This window comes from Saprolegnia parasitica (assembly GCF_000151545.1).
Source record: "Saprolegnia parasitica CBS 223.65 unplaced genomic scaffold supercont2.4, whole genome shotgun sequence".
NCBI lineage: Eukaryota > Oomycota > Saprolegniomycetes > Saprolegniales > Saprolegniaceae > Saprolegnia > Saprolegnia parasitica.
Genome location: NW_012156398.1, coordinates 616,214 through 633,017, shown reverse-complemented (window position 1 = coordinate 633,017; position 16,804 = coordinate 616,214). Strand labels below are relative to the sequence as shown.

Below are 16,804 nucleotides of genomic sequence, written 5' to 3'. Positions count from 1 at the left end.
TTGCAACAGCACAGAGTTAAAGAGACAGAAGAGCGCTCATGTCGACTTGTGTGCCTCACAGACAGTGCATGAAGAACGAGAAGCGTCCAAGGCAAAAGGAGAGACATATATTGATTGGTTTGACGCACTGTTACGAGGATACACGCATGCAAACTGAAGAGACAAGAAGTCGCTACTGCGCCTTGACGCGCTTAGGCGCGGGCTCGTCATCGGCGTCATCGACGGTGTTGTTGCCATCGACGGTGTTGGCGCACTGGTGCGCGTCGTTGTCTTGGGCGAGGCGTCGCTGGAGCCAATCCATCATGATGGCACCTTGGTCGCGGCGCTCGCGCTGGGGCAGCCGCTTCGTCACGACGGTCAGCTCGTACATGTAGATCATGTCGATCACATGAGCGTGGTTCGTGGCAAACCGGCTGATGGGGTCGCACACTGGCCGTGAGCTGTTCCACGTCACCTCATCCGGCGAGCAGAGGAAGTGTCTGAATGTATAGCAGCGGGCGCAGTGCCGGCGGCAAGGCTCAAGGTCAACGTCCACGGCCACCGGCTCGTTTTGCACCACGTAGTCCTCGGCCTCGAGGGCGCGGAGCGTCGTGAGCGCGAGCTCTCGGTCGAAAGGCGTCGCCGCTCGCTGCCGGCGGTGCAGAAAGGCGCGGTGCAGGTCCGGGTTGTTGTCGCGGCCCGACATCAAACCATGCAGCGGGTCGAGCGACGCCGGCGACCAGCGTGCGAGCGTCTCGATCGTGTAGTTCTTTTTGTTCAGAACCATGTCCCGCAGCGTCGCCGCATCGGGATCGACCACACGCGAGAGGACGAGGTCGAGGTAGCGCGGGGCCGCCGCCGGCACTGCGTTGAAAAACATCCAGAGTGCTTTCGACGCCGTGCGGCGCGCCATGGCCAAGATACGCTGCAGCGTCGCCAAGTCGAGTGCGTCCATGGCATCGAGGGCGCAAAGCACGTTGGCCGCATCGCTGGCGACAACCTTGACGACTTTGTCTTCTTCGTCAATCAATTCCACAGCGTCGACGTCGAACGGTGCAGCCTCGCAAGTCGTGGCATTGGCCCGCAAGAGCGCGTCGCACCATGCGACGCGGGTCGGCGCAAGCGCGAGAACCACCGGCGCCAAGACCGTCCACGGGTGGAAAGCAATCTCCTTGACGACGAGCGCTTCCAAGCACGACGGCGGGCGGTACGCGTATACGAGCTTGGCGTGCTCTGGGAGCATCATGCCGTGCAGCGGATCGCCCCAGAGGTAGGCTTCGAGGCGCGCGGCGTTGACGAGCGCCGCCTGGAAGAGCTGCTTCGGTGGGTAATCTTCAATCAGGTCTAGCGGTGGCGATTTGGGAGGCGATGGTGTCGGGAAGAGAGCCTTGTAGAGGCGCAGCGCAAGCTCATTAAACGGCGGCAGATGCGGAGCCGAGAGCGGGAGGCGCAAGCAGACGGCCTCGTTCGAGACGCCGACGAGGCTCGCGACAAGGCGGACGCCGCTCGCGAAGCCGGCCCACGTCGTTTGCCAGCTTGAGAGAAGCGCTTCGAGCGCCGGCATGAGGGCGTCGACGCCAAAGAGCTCGAGCGCGCGATGGACCGTCGGCGCAAAGAGATGAAGGTGATCTTCGCAAACCACGGTCGCGCGCAGGGCCCAGAAGCGCTTGACGAGATCAATGTCGCCAATGTCGTTCACGTGTCGACCAACGCCGACAGAGAAGCAGATCTCATCGCTCATATATTCGTTGCAGATGACCGAAGACACAAGGCCGTCCGCATCATCAAGCAAGTGCTCGAGGCAGCGACGGCGAAGACCCGCGTCGGCGATGACCCCGAGAAAGGTGGCGCTTCCTTCGAAGACGAGAACGCACGATCGACGAGCCGTTGGCCAAAAGACAAAGCACATCTTCGCCTCCGAGTCGCGCAGCAAATCAGCCTCGACGTTGCCGAGGAAGGCCGGCACCTCCTGGCCCACACAGCCCGCCATCACGTTGGGTTTAAGCCCCAGCGCCGGGTGCATCGTCCCAGAATGAATCTCATGAGGCGCGTCCGCGTTGCCGAGGCGCGGCTGCACGAGCACACCGGCAACGTCAAAGGCCTTGGACTCAAGGAGCGCCGCCAGGAACGCCGCATCCTGAGGATTACAGTGACTGAACCCCTCAAAACGAAGGCCGCGCCGAACCGCAAAGCCAATCATGTTGTGGGCGACCGGAGGTGCCGACGCCACGTCGATCAAGGCCGCGACTGCGGCCTCAAACGCGGGCGAGAGAGGAGGCCCCATCTGCGGCGGTTTCTGACCAACGAGATCAAAGACAGCGACAACGACGTGCCCGGCCGTGACGGGCGCCATCGACACCGAAGCGCTGCGGTGCACGACCGCGAACGTGGCGCTGGTTGAGCTCGTCACCAGCGGCGTCGAATACGTCTTGTACGTGACCGTCACGAGGCCGCCATCAGAGAACGTCGGCAAGAGGACGAGCAGCGTCCCAAAACTCTTCATCGTCCGCACTGCCGGCGTCAAAAGCGGCATCGACGAGGCGCTGCCGACAGCGAGGTGCGAGAGCACGGGCGCGAGATCGTACGCATAAAACTTGGTGTTCAAGACCACTTCAATCGTTGCCGGAAGTCGGTCCCGCCGCTCTTGCGGGATTTGCCCACCGTGGCCCAGCTGCAGATCGTGGGCAGGAACGACGCCCGACGAGTAACCCTGCAGCATCGAGGCGATGGGAGCGCTGTCGCTGTGGCGGTGCAACGCCGCGTCGAAGCCGGCGACGCGCAGGCTCGGGACGTCTACGGGGTCGAGCGGCCCCTGACAGACGTAGTGCGTGAAGCTCGTGCCCCCCACGAGGAGGCGGTGCGCGGCCGCGTACGGCTCGGTGCCCGCGTCGACGTCCTGCATGCTGGAGCTGGCGCTGGAGCTGGCAAATGGGCGACTGTGGTGAGCTGCTTGTTCTCAATGTGCGAGCAAACCGGATCCGGATTCAATGGATCGTCCGCGGATTGGCTGAAATACCAGAGTGATGATCGTTTCCCGCGAGCTTTTCATTTTCAAGATAGACAGGCAAATAGAAGAGAGTATGCGCTTGACCCGTCATCCTCGTCGACGCTGCTGCTGTGGCGGCTGGCGTTCTCTCTTGCACGGCGTCACTCGCTCCAAGTCTTCGTGATCGAACCTTGCTCAAGGTGCTTGCGCTCGGGCAAGTGCTTTCTCAGGATCTCGACTGCAACGCTCTCACACCGACGACTTCGCTTCTTCTCTCGCCATGTTCCTCTGGTAGTCGTACTGCTAGACCATGGTACTAATGCTGCTCGTATCCTAGGACGCATGGTAGGTATATATGCTTCAATCCTCATCCTCGTCGTGCTCAGTGCAACCAAAGGCACACATCTGCCTTATTTTCGGCATGCTAGGCACATGCCGAATACAGTAAATGTGTGAAAGCGGTGGATCCAACGGGATAAAACACGCAATCCTCTGTCACCTTAAGGAAGGACACTTTAACGTGCAATGCACGCATCGCCGCTTCTCTATGCACTATACATATATGTAGTATGCTCAACGATCGAAGGACATGTCACCAACAAGTGCAAATGATCCAATATCGGTTCTGCCCACCCACCAGCTCGACTCGCTTCTGGTTCAGTCATAAGATCCTACCGGGAAATGGGGACTTCAATATGCGCGATCTCTTCGTCTCGAGGTGTGGATGAGACCTCTGGAGGCCGCTGCGGTAGCTGACCGGAACTTGTGTGCGGTGGGGCATGTCGCCAAGAGGTCTCTAGGATCGCAGCCTGGGATGCGTCCGATATTCGAGTCGCATGGAGTACAGGATGTTGTATGGTGTTTTTAGATACACAAGTCGAGCTATCTATGCCGTCTTGGCCTTCTTGGCGTCCGCGTCCTTCTTGACGTACGAGGCGAGGCCGAGCTTGTAGAACGCATCGGACCACGAGCTCTTGCCCGTCGTGTACTTGATGTGCTGCGCTTCGCGGAACTGGACGTCGGTGCCAAAGACCCAGTCCCAGATCGTAAAAAACGACGCGTAGTTGCAGTCGAACTTTTCGTGGTGGTAGTCGTGGTGCACGGGGCCGCCCCAGAACGGCAGCCACGACGTGAGCGCGAACGGCAGGTCGTACCCCGAGTGGCTATCGATCGACTGCATGATGCGGACGACCATCCAGACCCAGAGCGTGAGGAGGTGGCGCGTCAGCAGAAGCGGCCCGAGAAACGTGCCAAGGCCAAGGATGAGCGTCTCGGCTGGGTGCGCGTACTCGGCCGTGATGCCGAACGGCGCCGCGTACTCGTGGTGGAGCTTGTGGATGTACTTGTAGATCTTCTTCCAATGCAAGAAGCGGTGCGCCCAGTAGTTGTAAAAGTCTTCGAGGACGGCCGAAACCATGACCTTCCAGAAGATCGTCCACGCGGTCGGGAGCGGCGCCTCCATGCCAAAGCCGAGCATCGTCAAGCTGCTATGGCTCGAGATCATCATCGGCAGCTGCACAATCACGTGGTTGAACGCAAGCAGCTTGAGGCACTTGGCGGTCATGGCCCACGTGTTGGGCTTGTCCTGGATCTTGTACTTTTGGACCCACGGGACGTAGTCGAGCAACAGGTACGGGATCCAGCCGCCAAAGTAGACAATTTCGTGGAGCACGAACGTCAAGCCGGCGTTGATCGTGAACTCGTCGTAGTTGTCGAGCATGTACTGCCAGTACGGCAGGAGAAAGTTGAGCGAGTTGAGCTCTTCGAGCGTCTCCAAGAGCGTCATGGGCACAGCGCCGGTCGCCGTCGCGTTGACGGCTGACGAGCCGTAGACGGCGGCGACGCAGAAGGCCGAGAGGGCCGCAGCGCCGCCCGCCACGTTCAGCGCACAGCGGACCATCGTAGCAAGTTGCAAACTGACTGGGTAGACACCGACCGACGATGACACGGCCGCTAATCCACTTGATTACATGGCAGCGTATCCGGATCGCCGGATACAAGCCGGATGTCACCCCGGGGCACGCCGCCTGTCTATGCGCGCCTTTAACGGCGCGCGACGCCTCTTGCCGGGAAGTGCGGCGAGCGTTCCGAGAGCATGCACCCATGGAGCCCCTTCCTATGAGCGTATGAATACTACCGTACGTATGTAGTATTAGTAGTTGGTAGTGTCCGAAGCCGCTGCCTGCCTCTCGTGTCGGCGCAGGGGAAAGAGCAACGTGGATCTCGCCGCCCATATATCTTCGCGACGGTTCGCTGCAAAGCAAGGAGGATGTCGCTGGATCCACGCCCGGCAATAATCACGACGTTTACCGGTTGACACGATGTAATAACAGGCAGCCGTCGTCGCTGTCGTGGGCCACGACTCGTGGCCAAGGTTTCGATGCTAGAAGCTCGAAACTCGAAACTCGAACGGTTCTAGTAGTGGTGCATAGCCACTGGTGCATAGCCGCGGTGTGGCTTTGCCGGCGACGTCTATGCAGCGCATTGGCGCTTGACCGCAACAGCACACGCACATGGTTGTTCGTCTCCTGTCCATGCGACGATGACCCGCCCTTACGCCCCTTAAGTCAAGTGTGCCCCGGGGCACGATACCTGCGACACTTGGTATACGCCACGGAGAGGTCCCTGGTAATCGCGCGTGATTACCTTTGCGAGGGCCACCGAAGACAGCAGTTCATTCGGCAATTTCGACATCGAGCATGGAGGCCTGGAACGCGACGTTGCTCGAGCACGGCATCAACGTGGCGTCGCTCGAGGCGACGTTCCATGAGCTCAACTCGCTGGCCTTTCTCGCGCCGTACTGGCAGTCGATGCTGGACAACTACTCGGAGTTTGTGATCGTCTCGGTGTTTACCTTCATTTTGCACGAAGCGCTGTACTTTGGTCTTTGGCTGCCGTACTTGGCGCTCGACTACATTCCGTACTTTGCGAAATACAAGATCCAGCCGACCAAGCCCAACAACTGGGTCGACACGTCGCGCTGCCTCAAGGGCCTCCTCTTCAACCACGTCTTTGTGCAGCTGCCGATGATCCTCTGCAGCGACTTTGGCCTGCGCCTCCTCGGCTTCTCGGCCGCCATGCCGCTCCCAAAAGCGTACGTTGATGCTGTTTCTATTATCGAGGCTCATGCAGTATATGGGGCGTAGGACGACGATTGCGTGGCAGTGCCTCGTGAGCTTTCTCCTCGAAGATTTCTACTTTTACTGGATCCACCGGTTCTTGCACTGGAAGAAGATCTACAAGTATGTCCACAAGGGTAATGACAACTTGTCCTCTATAAACGAGGCGACGGCTCATATCAATTTATGACTAGTCCACCACGAGTACGCGGCGCCGTTTGGCATTTCGGCCGAGTACGCGCACCCGATCGAGACCATGTTCCTAGGCATTGGCACGTTTCTCGGGCCGCTTTTGCTGACGCGCCACCTCCTCACGCTCTGGGTCTGGCTCGCCGTGCGCTTGTACGAGACGGTTGACGACCACTCGGGCTACGAGCTGCCGTTTGCGCTCTCGGCGTACATTCCGTTCTGGGGCGGCCCGGTGCACCACGACTTCCACCACGAAAAGTTTGACGGCAACTACTCGTCCGTCTTTACGATCTGGGACTGGGTCTTTGGCACGGACAAGGCCTTCCGCGCCGCGCAGCGTGAGAAGCGCGAGAAGGGGTCGAGCCAGTGGTCGGACTTTTTCGACAAGGTGTTTGGTCGCGCGCCGACGACCAAGGCCAAGGTCGCATAAGATCTCACTATACGAAGCTCTTGTACATGAACTCGCCTCGTGTGGGCATATTGCCTGCTGGAATGGAGCTTGACAGCACCGCGGGTCGTCGGTCAGACGATCGACATCAAGCGACAGCAACACAAGGTACATCGCGAGGCATTGTTTTGAAACAAACGTATTCTGATGGGATTTGGTGGCGAGGTTGAAGAGAAGAGACTGGGATCTGCTAACTCGCGCATGGGCTGCGGTCCTCGTTGCGGTGATGGCAAGGTTGGGTCGACATATCATTGTGTCATCGAGGTAAGCATTGTGGCCAACGTCTAGCAGGATAGACAATACCGCATCCTGCTAGAATACTACTGAACTGGACTAGAGAGCCGATGATTGCATGGTGCTGCAGGGCTGTGTTGGTGTTGCAACGAGTCCTTCCCCCATGCAGGGTCAACTAACTACCTGTTGGTTCGACATTGGAAATTAGGGCGACCGGTCGCCGAGCGCTCAAACCCGTCACTTGATACAAACGCAAGATATGGTTGATACAATTGTGGAATGACTGAGCACACGGTATGAAGAGTCGTCGTCTCTAGAGAGGCAGACTAGAGGCGTGCGTCTGCTCTGGAGGTCGCAGCGACGCTTGGTGGCTCCTACCACAAGGGCATCACGACCGCCCTCGTGGTCAAAAGGTCTGCACCGCCCGCGATTTCTACGCTCGCCTCGTCGTTCCTCCACTTCCAGTGCCGGGGCCAACCGGATGCAACCGTTGTGTATCCTCTTCCAGAGCAAGATCCTTCAGAAAAAGGGATTGCAAGTGCTCTATATACTCGGCTCGCTCTGCGTCATGGCAAAGACGGCGACAACGTGCGACTGGTACTACATACATTCAAAGTGGACCATAGCACAGCCCAACGTTTCGTCGGTTGACATTGCTTCTCCGTTGGATACTTGGCGACAGGTGGACAGCTCTTCTCGCTGGTCGTTCGTCAGGCGCCATAGACGCAGCAATATGGGTCCTGTAAACGTCGTCGATGGTGGACAGAGGCGACGGTGTAAGGGCGTCGCAGGAGGGAAGCGGCGGGTGCAACAGTGGGCTGTAGCCAGCGCAGCAAGCCAGCAGCAGCACATGGATGCCGTAGTACGTGGTTGCATTGCTTTGCGATGTCCATGTCTTCGATGTGGCCGACAGCGCACCTGGCCGACGCCACTTGCATGTGCCGTCGCCACAACCGGTCGCGGTCGCCATCACGCGTGGTAATCAATTCATGACGCTTGTCAGCGATACATGTGGCGTCATGCACCTGTGTGACTGCCGCCGCGATGCTTCGGGCTCGTCTTGGGTCGATACCAAGCCAAGTCGGGCGGTGAAGGCAACCAAGAGGCATGACGACGACTACAACTAGGATTTAGATTACATAACACGAGGGCGTCTACGTGCGCGCGAGCGTCGCGAGGATCTGCGCGTGCTCGCTCACGTCGAGCTGCTGCCGGTACACTTCGTCGCAGCTCGGCGCGTCGTGCGTCGTGCGCGGGCGGGACGTCGTCCGAGGTGTCGGCGTCGGCGACTTGCGCTTCCGGCGACCGGACGTCGGCTTGCCGACGTCGACAGTCAACGTCGCGTGGTCGTGCTCGGTGCAGAAAGGCAGGCCGGGCGCTGCGGTGATGGCGCAGCCTGGCACGAAGCACTGCCACCGGCCGTTGCAAACCGGAGGCAGGTGCGTGAGGGGCATGCTGCCTTGCGGCGACGAGGGCTTGGGCGACGCGAGCGGCGGTGGCGATGCAATGCGCAACGGCGCGAGCGACGGCGTCAGAAGCGGCGTGGGCGCCACGGACGCCGGCGTCACGGCCTCCTTGATGTGAATGAGGCAGTAGCCGTCCATCTTGCCGTACGAGCGGCAGCCGCCAAAGCGGCACAAGCGTGGCGTCGTCGACATGATGCTGATTTCTGGCAAGGTCGGCAGAACGGAAGTGAGATCCACCTGCGGAACATGCTGGCGCCATATGGTTCTGCGCGAAGACAGCAAAAGAGTGGTGAGGAGCGAGCGGATACAAAGACCAAGGTGTGCCGCCCAGACGCGGCGGGGACGGAGGAAGACAAGCTCGTGCATGCGGTGTCTCACCACTTGGTGCCACCCATCTGAAGACAGCAGCGGTTGCACCCACATGTCTGCGGGCCCAGATGCAGCATTTTTATTCAAATCTTAATTCCACATACAATATCGTCGTGATCGAAGCATTGAAGTACGCTTTAGAGCCCAGAAAGAGGTGGTCCAAACGAGCCATGCGGAAGACCTTTCTACAGACCACTCCCTCAGAACAACCCATGGTATGATGCAAGTGGAGATTCAATGACCAGCTTGAAGCATACGTGGACCGCGACGCGAGCGCCAAAAGACGTTGCAAGAAGGGAGTGGACCAGTAGCAAGAAAATCAACGTCAACCTAACCAGATGCGACGACATATCCCAGGTCCACACGCCGCGCTGGCCTCCACGTGTGTATCGCTCGTCCGCTGCGATGATCTCTGCCTCTGAATCTGACTCATGGGGCCGTTGCGACCGTAGTCGTTTCAGCTTCACATTGCACTTGGCACTTGGCACATGGCGACCAACCCGATCGCCGAGCGGCGGCGCCTCCGCGTACACGGCCAACGCCATCCACGCATGCTCATCATGCTGTGGACTAGCAATTGGAGAAGCTTCGGCTCGAGCGCGAGGCCGCCGAGGCGCTCGAACGGGCGCGGCTCCAGGAAGAGCGCGATCGAGCCGCGATCGAAGCAGGTGCCCATCTCATTTGGGGCCAGTGCCCACTGGTACCTTGGTGCGTTGTAGAAAAGCTCGCGCAGGCGGCGCAAGCCGAAGCAGAGAAGGCGCGGCAGCGGGCCGCGCGCGCCGCCGAGGCCGCCCGCATCGCCGGCGTTATCCAAGGCGAGCGCGACCGCATCGCAACGATCCAAGCGCAGTACGAGCTCCTTGGCGCGTACTGTACGCGCGAGATCCCGCTGCTGGCGACCCCGGTCGCGGTGGTGGTTGTCCCGCCCGACGAGTACGCCCGTGGGTGGCAGCTCTACGTGAACAAACACGCGGTGCTGGACACGGCGAGCGACGTGCATCTGTATGCGCAGACGACCAAGCTCACGTCGCAGCGTCTCCGCGCCCGCGCCCCCTCCGCCCTCGTACGTGCGTCAGCGCGCCCACCGACTGTCTCATGTCGTCCCACTCTGCCAGGCGATCTCCCGCGGCGGTCTTCTCTGCGGTACGAAGCCGCGCGACATACGCCGTGCGTTCATACACTGTAGTCGCCGACGACGCCCTCGACTGCATCCACATATACGCCTTTGCAACCATGTTTCCATCCAGCGGCGGTTTCCAGGCACCAAACCTCCTCCACGTCGTGACGAGCGCCGACTTGCGCCACCCGCGCGGCCTCGCAATGGACTTTCTAGCCAACGAGCTCTATGTGTGTGACAGCGCGCACCACCGTATCCAAGTACTTAGCGTCGAAACCAAGGGCTTGGTGCTGCAGACACCGACGGCGCGAGCGCTCTCGGGCGGCCTCTCGTTCCCGAGTGGCGTCGACATCTCGCACTACCACGTTGTTGTGGCCGACACGGGCCACGGGCGACTTGCCATCTTTACGAAACGCGGTCTCTTTGTGGGCCACCTCGGGTCAAAAGGACGTGCCCCGGGGCAGTTCTGGGACCCTCGCGACGTCAAATTGGCCAATGTGCGCAAGGTGGCTTGTGTGCTGGCATTGTAGTCATACGCTGAACTACGGTGTGCTAGAACGCGGTGAACCGGGGCACACCGCCTACAACCAGAGGACTCAACGAACATTTTGACATCGTTGTCGCCGACTATGGCAACTACCGGATCCAAGTCCTTCGCGACGATGGCGCCGTCGTATACATCTTTTCGCAGCACTCGGATGTTACGAGCCTCGAACGCCACATTACGTCTTTCAAGCAGCTCACGACGGCGCTGCTTCGATGCCTCGACCATGTCGGGCTGCACCACATTGCAACGGCCGTGACTGCATGGGGGCCCTTCGAGGCGAGGCGCCGGCTCGCCGAGTACTTGCACCCGTCGTCGATGGCCTTTACCACGGTCTCGAGCCTCTTGCAGCAACTCGCAGAGGAGAAGCGCAGCTTGCGGTGCCCCACCGCACTCGACATTGCGCGCAACCACCAGAACGCGATCGTTTTGGTGGACCGCGACAACGCCCGCGTGTGCAGCTACCACTACGCAGGACCCAAGTTTGCGTGGGCCGCGCTTCCTGCCAATGGTCTCAAGCACGTGGCGGGCGCGGCCGTCGACGGGACCACCGCCTACGTGGTCGACTCGGTCCTGCACCGGGTCGCGATCTATGAGCACGTGGCGGTGACGCCCATCAAGCGCGAGTGGACCCTCGCCGGGTTTCTGGGGGCGGCGACATATGGCAGCAAAATCGAGTGTGCCCCGGGGTGCCAACTCGGCGAGCTACAATCGCCGACGGCCGTTGCCCTCTATACGCCGACTGCCGAGACGCGCTGGGTGCTTGTCAGCGACAGCGGCAACCACCGGATTCAGGTCTTTGACGCTATAACGCGCCGGGCGCTGCACGTCCTCGGCTCCTTTGGCCACCGCGCGAACAGCCTCGACGCACCGCTCGGCCTCTGCGTCTTTGAGGGAGACGTCTACTGCGCCGACCAGCGCAACCACCGCATTGCAGTGTTCAACATTGCCTCGACGGCGCCGGTCGGGACATTTGGCTCGTTTGGCAGCCGGCCCGGCGAGTTTGCCCTTCCCACGTACGTACTAACTGCTAAACAAGAGGACGACCATATCGTGTTGACACAATGAGCGTAGGGACGTGGCGGTCGTCCCCGCCTTGCCGCAGTACGATGGCGTCGACCTCGGGCCGCACCGCGATGCCAAGATGGTGGTCAGCGACACGGGCAACCACCGAGTACAGGTGCTTTCGCTCGTCGGCGCACCACTCTTTGTGTTTGAGCACATGGCCCAAGGCGTGCGCATGGTGCCCATGGGCCTCTACGTCGATGCGCATACAGGCCATATCCTAGTGTGCGACGTCTCGGCCCGCGCCGCCATCCTCCTCTTCACGCCCGACGGCCGCTTCTTCCATAGCTTTGGGGGCACGCTGCCCGAAGCCGACCGGCTGCAGCGGCCCGTTACGGTCGCGCGGGCTGGCGATGGGTTTGTCGTCGCCGACGCCAGCCGCCTCGATCTCTGCAGCTTTGGGGCCACATGACACTATTTACCGTGCGTATCTCGCGGCCGCTTCTTCAACCTCGCCCCAATGTTGGAGAAGATCCACCCCAACAATACGAAGAAATCGAAACAAATCAACAAAAAAACTCAAATCTTCGAGCGCGACGATCGGATGGAGAATAAGACAGTACTACTAGGGACTAAGCCGCCCGGGTGTGGTGTGTTGGGCGCAACACGTGCCGTGTTTGACGGGCTTTTGACACGCATCGACGAGGCACCGCTTCCCTACCCCGTCGTGTGACACGAGGCAACATGGTAGCGCAGTACCTCCGCCGTGGGCCCAGCAGTAGCCGCCCTTGAGGGCGCCCTTGCCACAGAGTGGGATGCCACACGTCTTGCTACCGCCTACGCCAATGCATGAGGTGGCGGCGACCCTTGGCGGCGAGGACCGTGTGCCCAACAGAGGCCCATGCTCTTGGCAAATTTGTTGCAGCCGGTCGCTTTGCACTGCTTGCGGCCACCATGGAGGTGGCAGAGGCCGTACATCTTGGCGCCGTTCTTGCAGCCAGGTATCTTGCAGCGGCAGCCACCGCCGTGTGTGATGCAGCGACCTTTGCTGACCTACGTAGCGCGATTGCTTGATCTGCAGTACCATACAGGGTGTGCGTACGGCCTTGTTGGGGCACGCTGGCACATTGCACGAGAGACCGCGCTTGGGACACACGGCGTCGTCGAGCAAGTCGAGCGGTCGCTTGGAGAGCATACGTGGCAAACCGTCTTCTTGTTTGAATACATTTTCAGCTCGCCTAGTACTCGGTGGTGGTCGCGCGTCGTCGCGCGGCAGCTCTTGCGGGTTGAGGAGGCCGCGGATCGACATGCTTTCCTGACGTGGCACGACGAGCGGCGACAGCGAGATCCGCTCGATTGGCTGGCCCATCGACGGCGGTGGCCGCTTCTGCTCCAAGCTGTCGTCATCTGCGCACGTCATGCTACTGTCTCTGTCTCGGAGGATGTTCAAGACTGAAGACGCCACTTGGAACCAAGCCACGGCTACTCACTGCGATGAGGTCCCTACTTCAAACCCCCACGCGAGCATATTGGCCCCAATATGACACAAACGGACCGCTGCCGGCGGCCCTTTGGCCCTCTTTTTGACAAATTGGCCTCCTCTGCGCCTTCAACGTCGCCGCGGCCACATACAAACCGCAGGTTGGACGCCGGTCGCTCTTCAACATGCACCCCTTTTTGTCATCTTTCGTGCGATGGCACACAAGGTTGCGCCTCGTACTAGTACCGTTTCGGCTGACACTTCCTGACTGCTTGGGGTCGCTGTGTTCGACCTCGTGCAGCGCCGTCTCTTGCCTCCTCGTATACTCAAGCGCGATTATGCGCATTGAGCATACGCGGCGTAGGAATATATATTGACTGAGACCAAAGATACCGACTATAGATTTCCCAGATCCACCGTTTTCACAAACTCTGCTTCGGTCAACTCCAAGTCCTTGGCCGCCTAAACACCCGTGAGATCACGATGTGTCGGGACGACAATGATATGACTTCGAGGTGGATCTTCTGACGCTTGAGCACCTCGATGAGCTTGGCTTGCTTCTTGTACGCGACGAGGAGCTCCGCCTAAACATGAGATCGTATGCAAGTTGAAGAAGGCGACGGAGATTGGTACTTTTTGCTTCTCGGCCCGCTTGGCGTCCCGAAGAACCTTGTCATGGTCGATTCTGGGCACCGCAGGACCGCCTTTGGTTGCCCGCTCATCCCGCAACTCGCGCTTGCTTTTCTCCAAGTCATGCAGCGCCCGTTCGAGGCGGATCTGCAGCGACATACCGGCCGATTGGATACTCGCACGCAACATGAACGCCGCACCTCGATGGCCTTGGCCGCTTGGGCTGCCTTGGCTTCGCTGCGCTTGGCGTCGTCCAACGCAAACGTCTTGGACGCGAGCTACACGCGCGTGAGCTTGGAAGCGCGTAGGAGGCGCTCGTACGTCCGCTTCGGCTTCGAGGTACTTGGCTTCGTGGCTCATTCTACGCCCAGCAACGCCGCATGAGAGGATTCTGGATCGTTTTATAGCGTTGTAGTACTGCGATTGCTTTTGCTTCTCGAGCACCGTCGTCGTTTGCACGGCTTTGCGCTTGAGATCTTTGTGGTCGGCTTGGAGCTTGTCGATTTGCTCTAGCATAGCACCAATCGCGCTTTCCTACAGCGAGCGCTCGAGAGAATGAAGCGAATGGCACCATGTCTTCGTACCGTGGTCCGGTTCAACGCTGCAAGCTTGTTGATGGCGTCCTGCAAGTCGGCGATCGATGTGCTTACATGCTCGTCGCAAATCTCAGACATGGACTTGCTCGAAGCGGCGACCGGACGGTTCAAAGAAGACGTCAAGCTTGGCGGGCGCTCGCCGAGCACGCGGCTGTGGCGCCGCGGACTTGGGCTTTGGATCGTTTCTTTCCAGTTGGCCTGACTCGACCCCCGCGCGTTGGATGAGAACGACGGCTCTTTTGATAGCTCCTTTGGGTTTTCGGGCAGCGCCACAACGTCGTTATCGTCGTCGTCGTCTTCGTTCTCTGCCTCGTTCACCGTGATGGAACTCACGCTGCGCACGGACGCCAAGGCCGCATCGGCAGCCGACGCGGCTCGGCGACTGCGTACGGTAGCCGCTGCATTGGCGGCCTCCAGCGCCGCCTATATCGTTGTGGGTGCAATGCACGATACACGTGCAGGCTACCGCTCGGTCCACGAGCGACCGCGACGACATGCCTCTTCAAGATCGCTGGTTTTCGAAAAATGACGTGGCGCAAGGAAACCACATCTCTATCCGTACGTTTCCGGTAACTGCTGGGCACATTGGTGATATAATATATCAGCATATTATTGTTCTCTAGTTCAACTACCGGTGCCCGTATTACTACCAGCAGCTGGAAACAAAATGTACATGTATGTTAGATGTCATGTTGTTGTTGAGCTGAGTTATTGCATACAAAGAAATGGTGGACTTCCTAATGCGCTCGTGAGGCGTGGCCGGTGCTTCAAGCGAGGAGCGTTAGTGGTCGTGATTCGGATCAGATCTCAAGTGCGATCAAGATGGCCGCGTCTCGACGGAGTGTCGCCTTGTGATTCAACAAGTCGACAGTGCAGAGGGCTAAACGAAGCAAGGGACTCAGACAACGTTGGCATTCTCTTTCCCAAGTACGAAGCGACTACTCCACTGGACAACTAGATAGTGGCACATAAATAGTCAACTTATTTGGATCATTATAAATACGAGGGCGAGTCGAGCGGTTCCGTTGCCGCGTTCACTCGCCAAAGATGCGCTGCATGTGCGACGCGACGTGCTTCTCGGTGCAGCGGCGGCGAAACAGCATGGACAGTTGGACGCTGAGCTTGCGCGTCGAGTCGATCGGCGTGTCTGGTAACAAGCCGTTTTGGAGGTCGTCAATCTCCGAGAGACTCTCGACGCTCGAGGCTCCGTACCGCGCCACTTCGGCCTCGACGAGCCAGCGCATGTACGCGATGTTGGGGTAAATGAGGTTGCGGCACCGGTGCACGTGGTTGTAGGCAGTGACGAGCGACAGTTTCGAGTGCGTCTGCATGACGTAGTAGACGACGACGGCCGCCGACGCAGAGATGCCGTGCAGACAGTGCACGAGCACCTTGCCGCCCTTCTCGGTCGCGTCGCGTACGAATGCGACCGTTGCATCCGGGGCCGCCATGACGCTACGCATGGGCACCTGGTGGTACTTGATGCCCTTGAGCTGGAACTTCTCATCCAGCGGCGCCGTCGCGATCGAGACGACGTGCGTGATGCCCATCTTGCGGAGTACTTCGGGATGCGTCGCCTGCCAGATGTTGCCGAGGTAGATGGACCCCTGGACGATTTCGTGCGGAAACGTGAGCGCGTGTGTCTTTGTCTTGGCGGTCGGCGACGGCGACGACGGGGAGAAGAGCACGGTCGAGCGCACGGGCGTCGGCGACTCGCTGCCATTGTCCTTCCGCGACGCCATCATGAAGGGGTAGAGACGCTGGAAGCTCTGCATGCCGCCCTGCAGCAGCTTGACCGAGGTCACGAGACGCTCCTGAAGAAGCCAGTTGGCCAGCGTCATTGCCCACGACCGAGGCGTGTACACGCCAAAGGCGTCGTAGATAATGACGTCGGTGAGCTTGCGCTTGGCCCAGCGCTGCCGGCCAGCGTCGGTCGCCGGCGCAAGCGTCGACATGTCGACGGCGGACCAGCCGTCGGACCCATCGTCTTCCAGAAAGAGGCCACGGCCGGCGTGCGGCGGCGGCGGCAAGCTCAGGAAGGACCACACGTGCGCGTGCTCGTAGCACTGTGCGCTGCGGCTGTCGATGAGCGTGAGGCCGCCGAGCGTCTGGAGCCGGTTGAAGAGCCATTGGCTCGTCACGAGCCGCGGGGTCGCGGGCATGGCGACGATCGCAAAATGCACATAGACGGCCGACCTGTCGTTGCTAGATCCGGTTCTCGTCAGCTGATTGCGCCGGAACCTGGCCGCACTCACGGTCCGGATGGCCCACATCGCGCGTCGATTGGTCGATGCCGTGGAAATGCGCGCTTGGGATTGGCTCTTCTTGGTATCGACCAGCCGCTGGTGATGGATATGGATGCGACGTCGTCTTGGTTAAAGTATGGACATACAGTAGCTTGGACGAAGGGGTTGTTGACGCCGACGTCATTATGCTCATCGCTGACAAGGCGTTTGGGGAGCAGCTGCGCCGTCGAGCACACCTCGGTTGAAGCCATAGTATAGACAAGGGTCAATAAAACCTTGGAATCGATCATGCCTGAACCCGCCAGGACGATCCACGGTGACAGCAGGGACCAGCTTGGAGCGGCGCCGGCGACGGCATTGTAATACCAGGTAGAATTGGCCTCGTCCCAGAGGACG

At 59.8% G+C, this 16,804-nt stretch overlaps 7 protein-coding genes across 7 annotated transcripts; 2 read left to right on the top strand and 5 right to left on the bottom strand.

The window, feature by feature from the left end:
- Positions 1-172: 172 nt before the first annotated feature.
- Positions 173-2,881, bottom strand: SPRG_19333 (hypothetical protein; the record flags this gene model as incomplete). The annotated part of the gene is made up of 1 exon (XM_012340354.1): positions 173-2,881. The coding sequence occupies one exon, from the start codon at positions 2,879-2,881 to the stop codon at positions 173-175; it is 2,709 nt and encodes a 902-aa protein (XP_012195744.1).
- A 970-nt stretch (positions 2,882-3,851) lies between these two features.
- Positions 3,852-4,865, bottom strand: SPRG_19332 (hypothetical protein; the record flags this gene model as incomplete). The annotated part of the gene is made up of 1 exon (XM_012340353.1): positions 3,852-4,865. The coding sequence occupies one exon, from the start codon at positions 4,863-4,865 to the stop codon at positions 3,852-3,854; it is 1,014 nt and encodes a 337-aa protein (XP_012195743.1).
- Positions 4,866-5,619: 754 nt separating this feature from the next.
- Positions 5,620-6,734, top strand: SPRG_01623 (hypothetical protein). The gene is made up of 3 exons (XM_012339990.1): positions 5,620-6,059; positions 6,112-6,221; positions 6,279-6,734. The coding sequence occupies exons 1-3, from the start codon at positions 5,665-5,667 to the stop codon at positions 6,701-6,703; spliced, it is 930 nt and encodes a 309-aa protein (XP_012195380.1). The 5' UTR covers positions 5,620-5,664; the 3' UTR covers positions 6,704-6,734.
- Positions 6,735-8,109: 1,375 nt separating this feature from the next.
- Positions 8,110-8,613, bottom strand: SPRG_19331 (hypothetical protein; the record flags this gene model as incomplete). Its single annotated transcript, XM_012340352.1, has 1 exon — positions 8,110-8,613. The coding sequence occupies one exon, from the start codon at positions 8,611-8,613 to the stop codon at positions 8,110-8,112; it is 504 nt and encodes a 167-aa protein (XP_012195742.1).
- A 665-nt stretch (positions 8,614-9,278) lies between these two features.
- Positions 9,279-11,928, top strand: SPRG_19330 (hypothetical protein; the record flags this gene model as incomplete). Its single annotated transcript, XM_012340351.1, has 7 exons — positions 9,279-9,317; positions 9,365-9,458; positions 9,510-9,853; positions 9,906-9,933; positions 9,977-10,413; positions 10,464-11,467; positions 11,526-11,928. 7 exons carry the CDS (start codon positions 9,279-9,281, stop codon positions 11,926-11,928), a joined length of 2,349 nt encoding a protein of 782 aa, XP_012195741.1.
- Positions 11,929-13,332: 1,404 nt separating this feature from the next.
- Positions 13,333-14,658, bottom strand: SPRG_19329 (hypothetical protein; the record flags this gene model as incomplete). Its single annotated transcript, XM_012340350.1, has 8 exons — positions 13,333-13,398; positions 13,446-13,520; positions 13,570-13,713; positions 13,767-13,844; positions 13,888-13,927; positions 13,985-14,100; positions 14,151-14,585; positions 14,629-14,658. The coding sequence occupies 8 exons, from the start codon at positions 14,656-14,658 to the stop codon at positions 13,333-13,335; spliced, it is 984 nt and encodes a 327-aa protein (XP_012195740.1).
- A 538-nt stretch (positions 14,659-15,196) lies between these two features.
- SPRG_19328 (hypothetical protein) lies at positions 15,197-16,324 on the bottom strand (the record flags this gene model as incomplete). Its single annotated transcript, XM_012340349.1, has 1 exon — positions 15,197-16,324. The coding sequence occupies one exon, from the start codon at positions 16,322-16,324 to the stop codon at positions 15,197-15,199; it is 1,128 nt and encodes a 375-aa protein (XP_012195739.1).
- Positions 16,325-16,804: the final 480 nt, after the last annotated feature.

Excerpts from the sequence above, each read along its gene's own strand:
- SPRG_01623 (XM_012339990.1), top strand. The coding sequence starts at position 5,665 with ATGGAGGCCTGGAACGCGACGTTGCTCGAGCACGGCATCAACGTGGCG. Across the intron at positions 6,060-6,111 it reads GCCATGCCGCTCCCAAAAGC|GACGACGATTGCGTGGCAGT; the intron begins GTACGTTGATGC and ends TATGGGGCGTAG. Across the intron at positions 6,222-6,278 it reads CTACAAGTATGTCCACAAGG|TCCACCACGAGTACGCGGCG; the intron begins GTAATGACAACT and ends ATTTATGACTAG.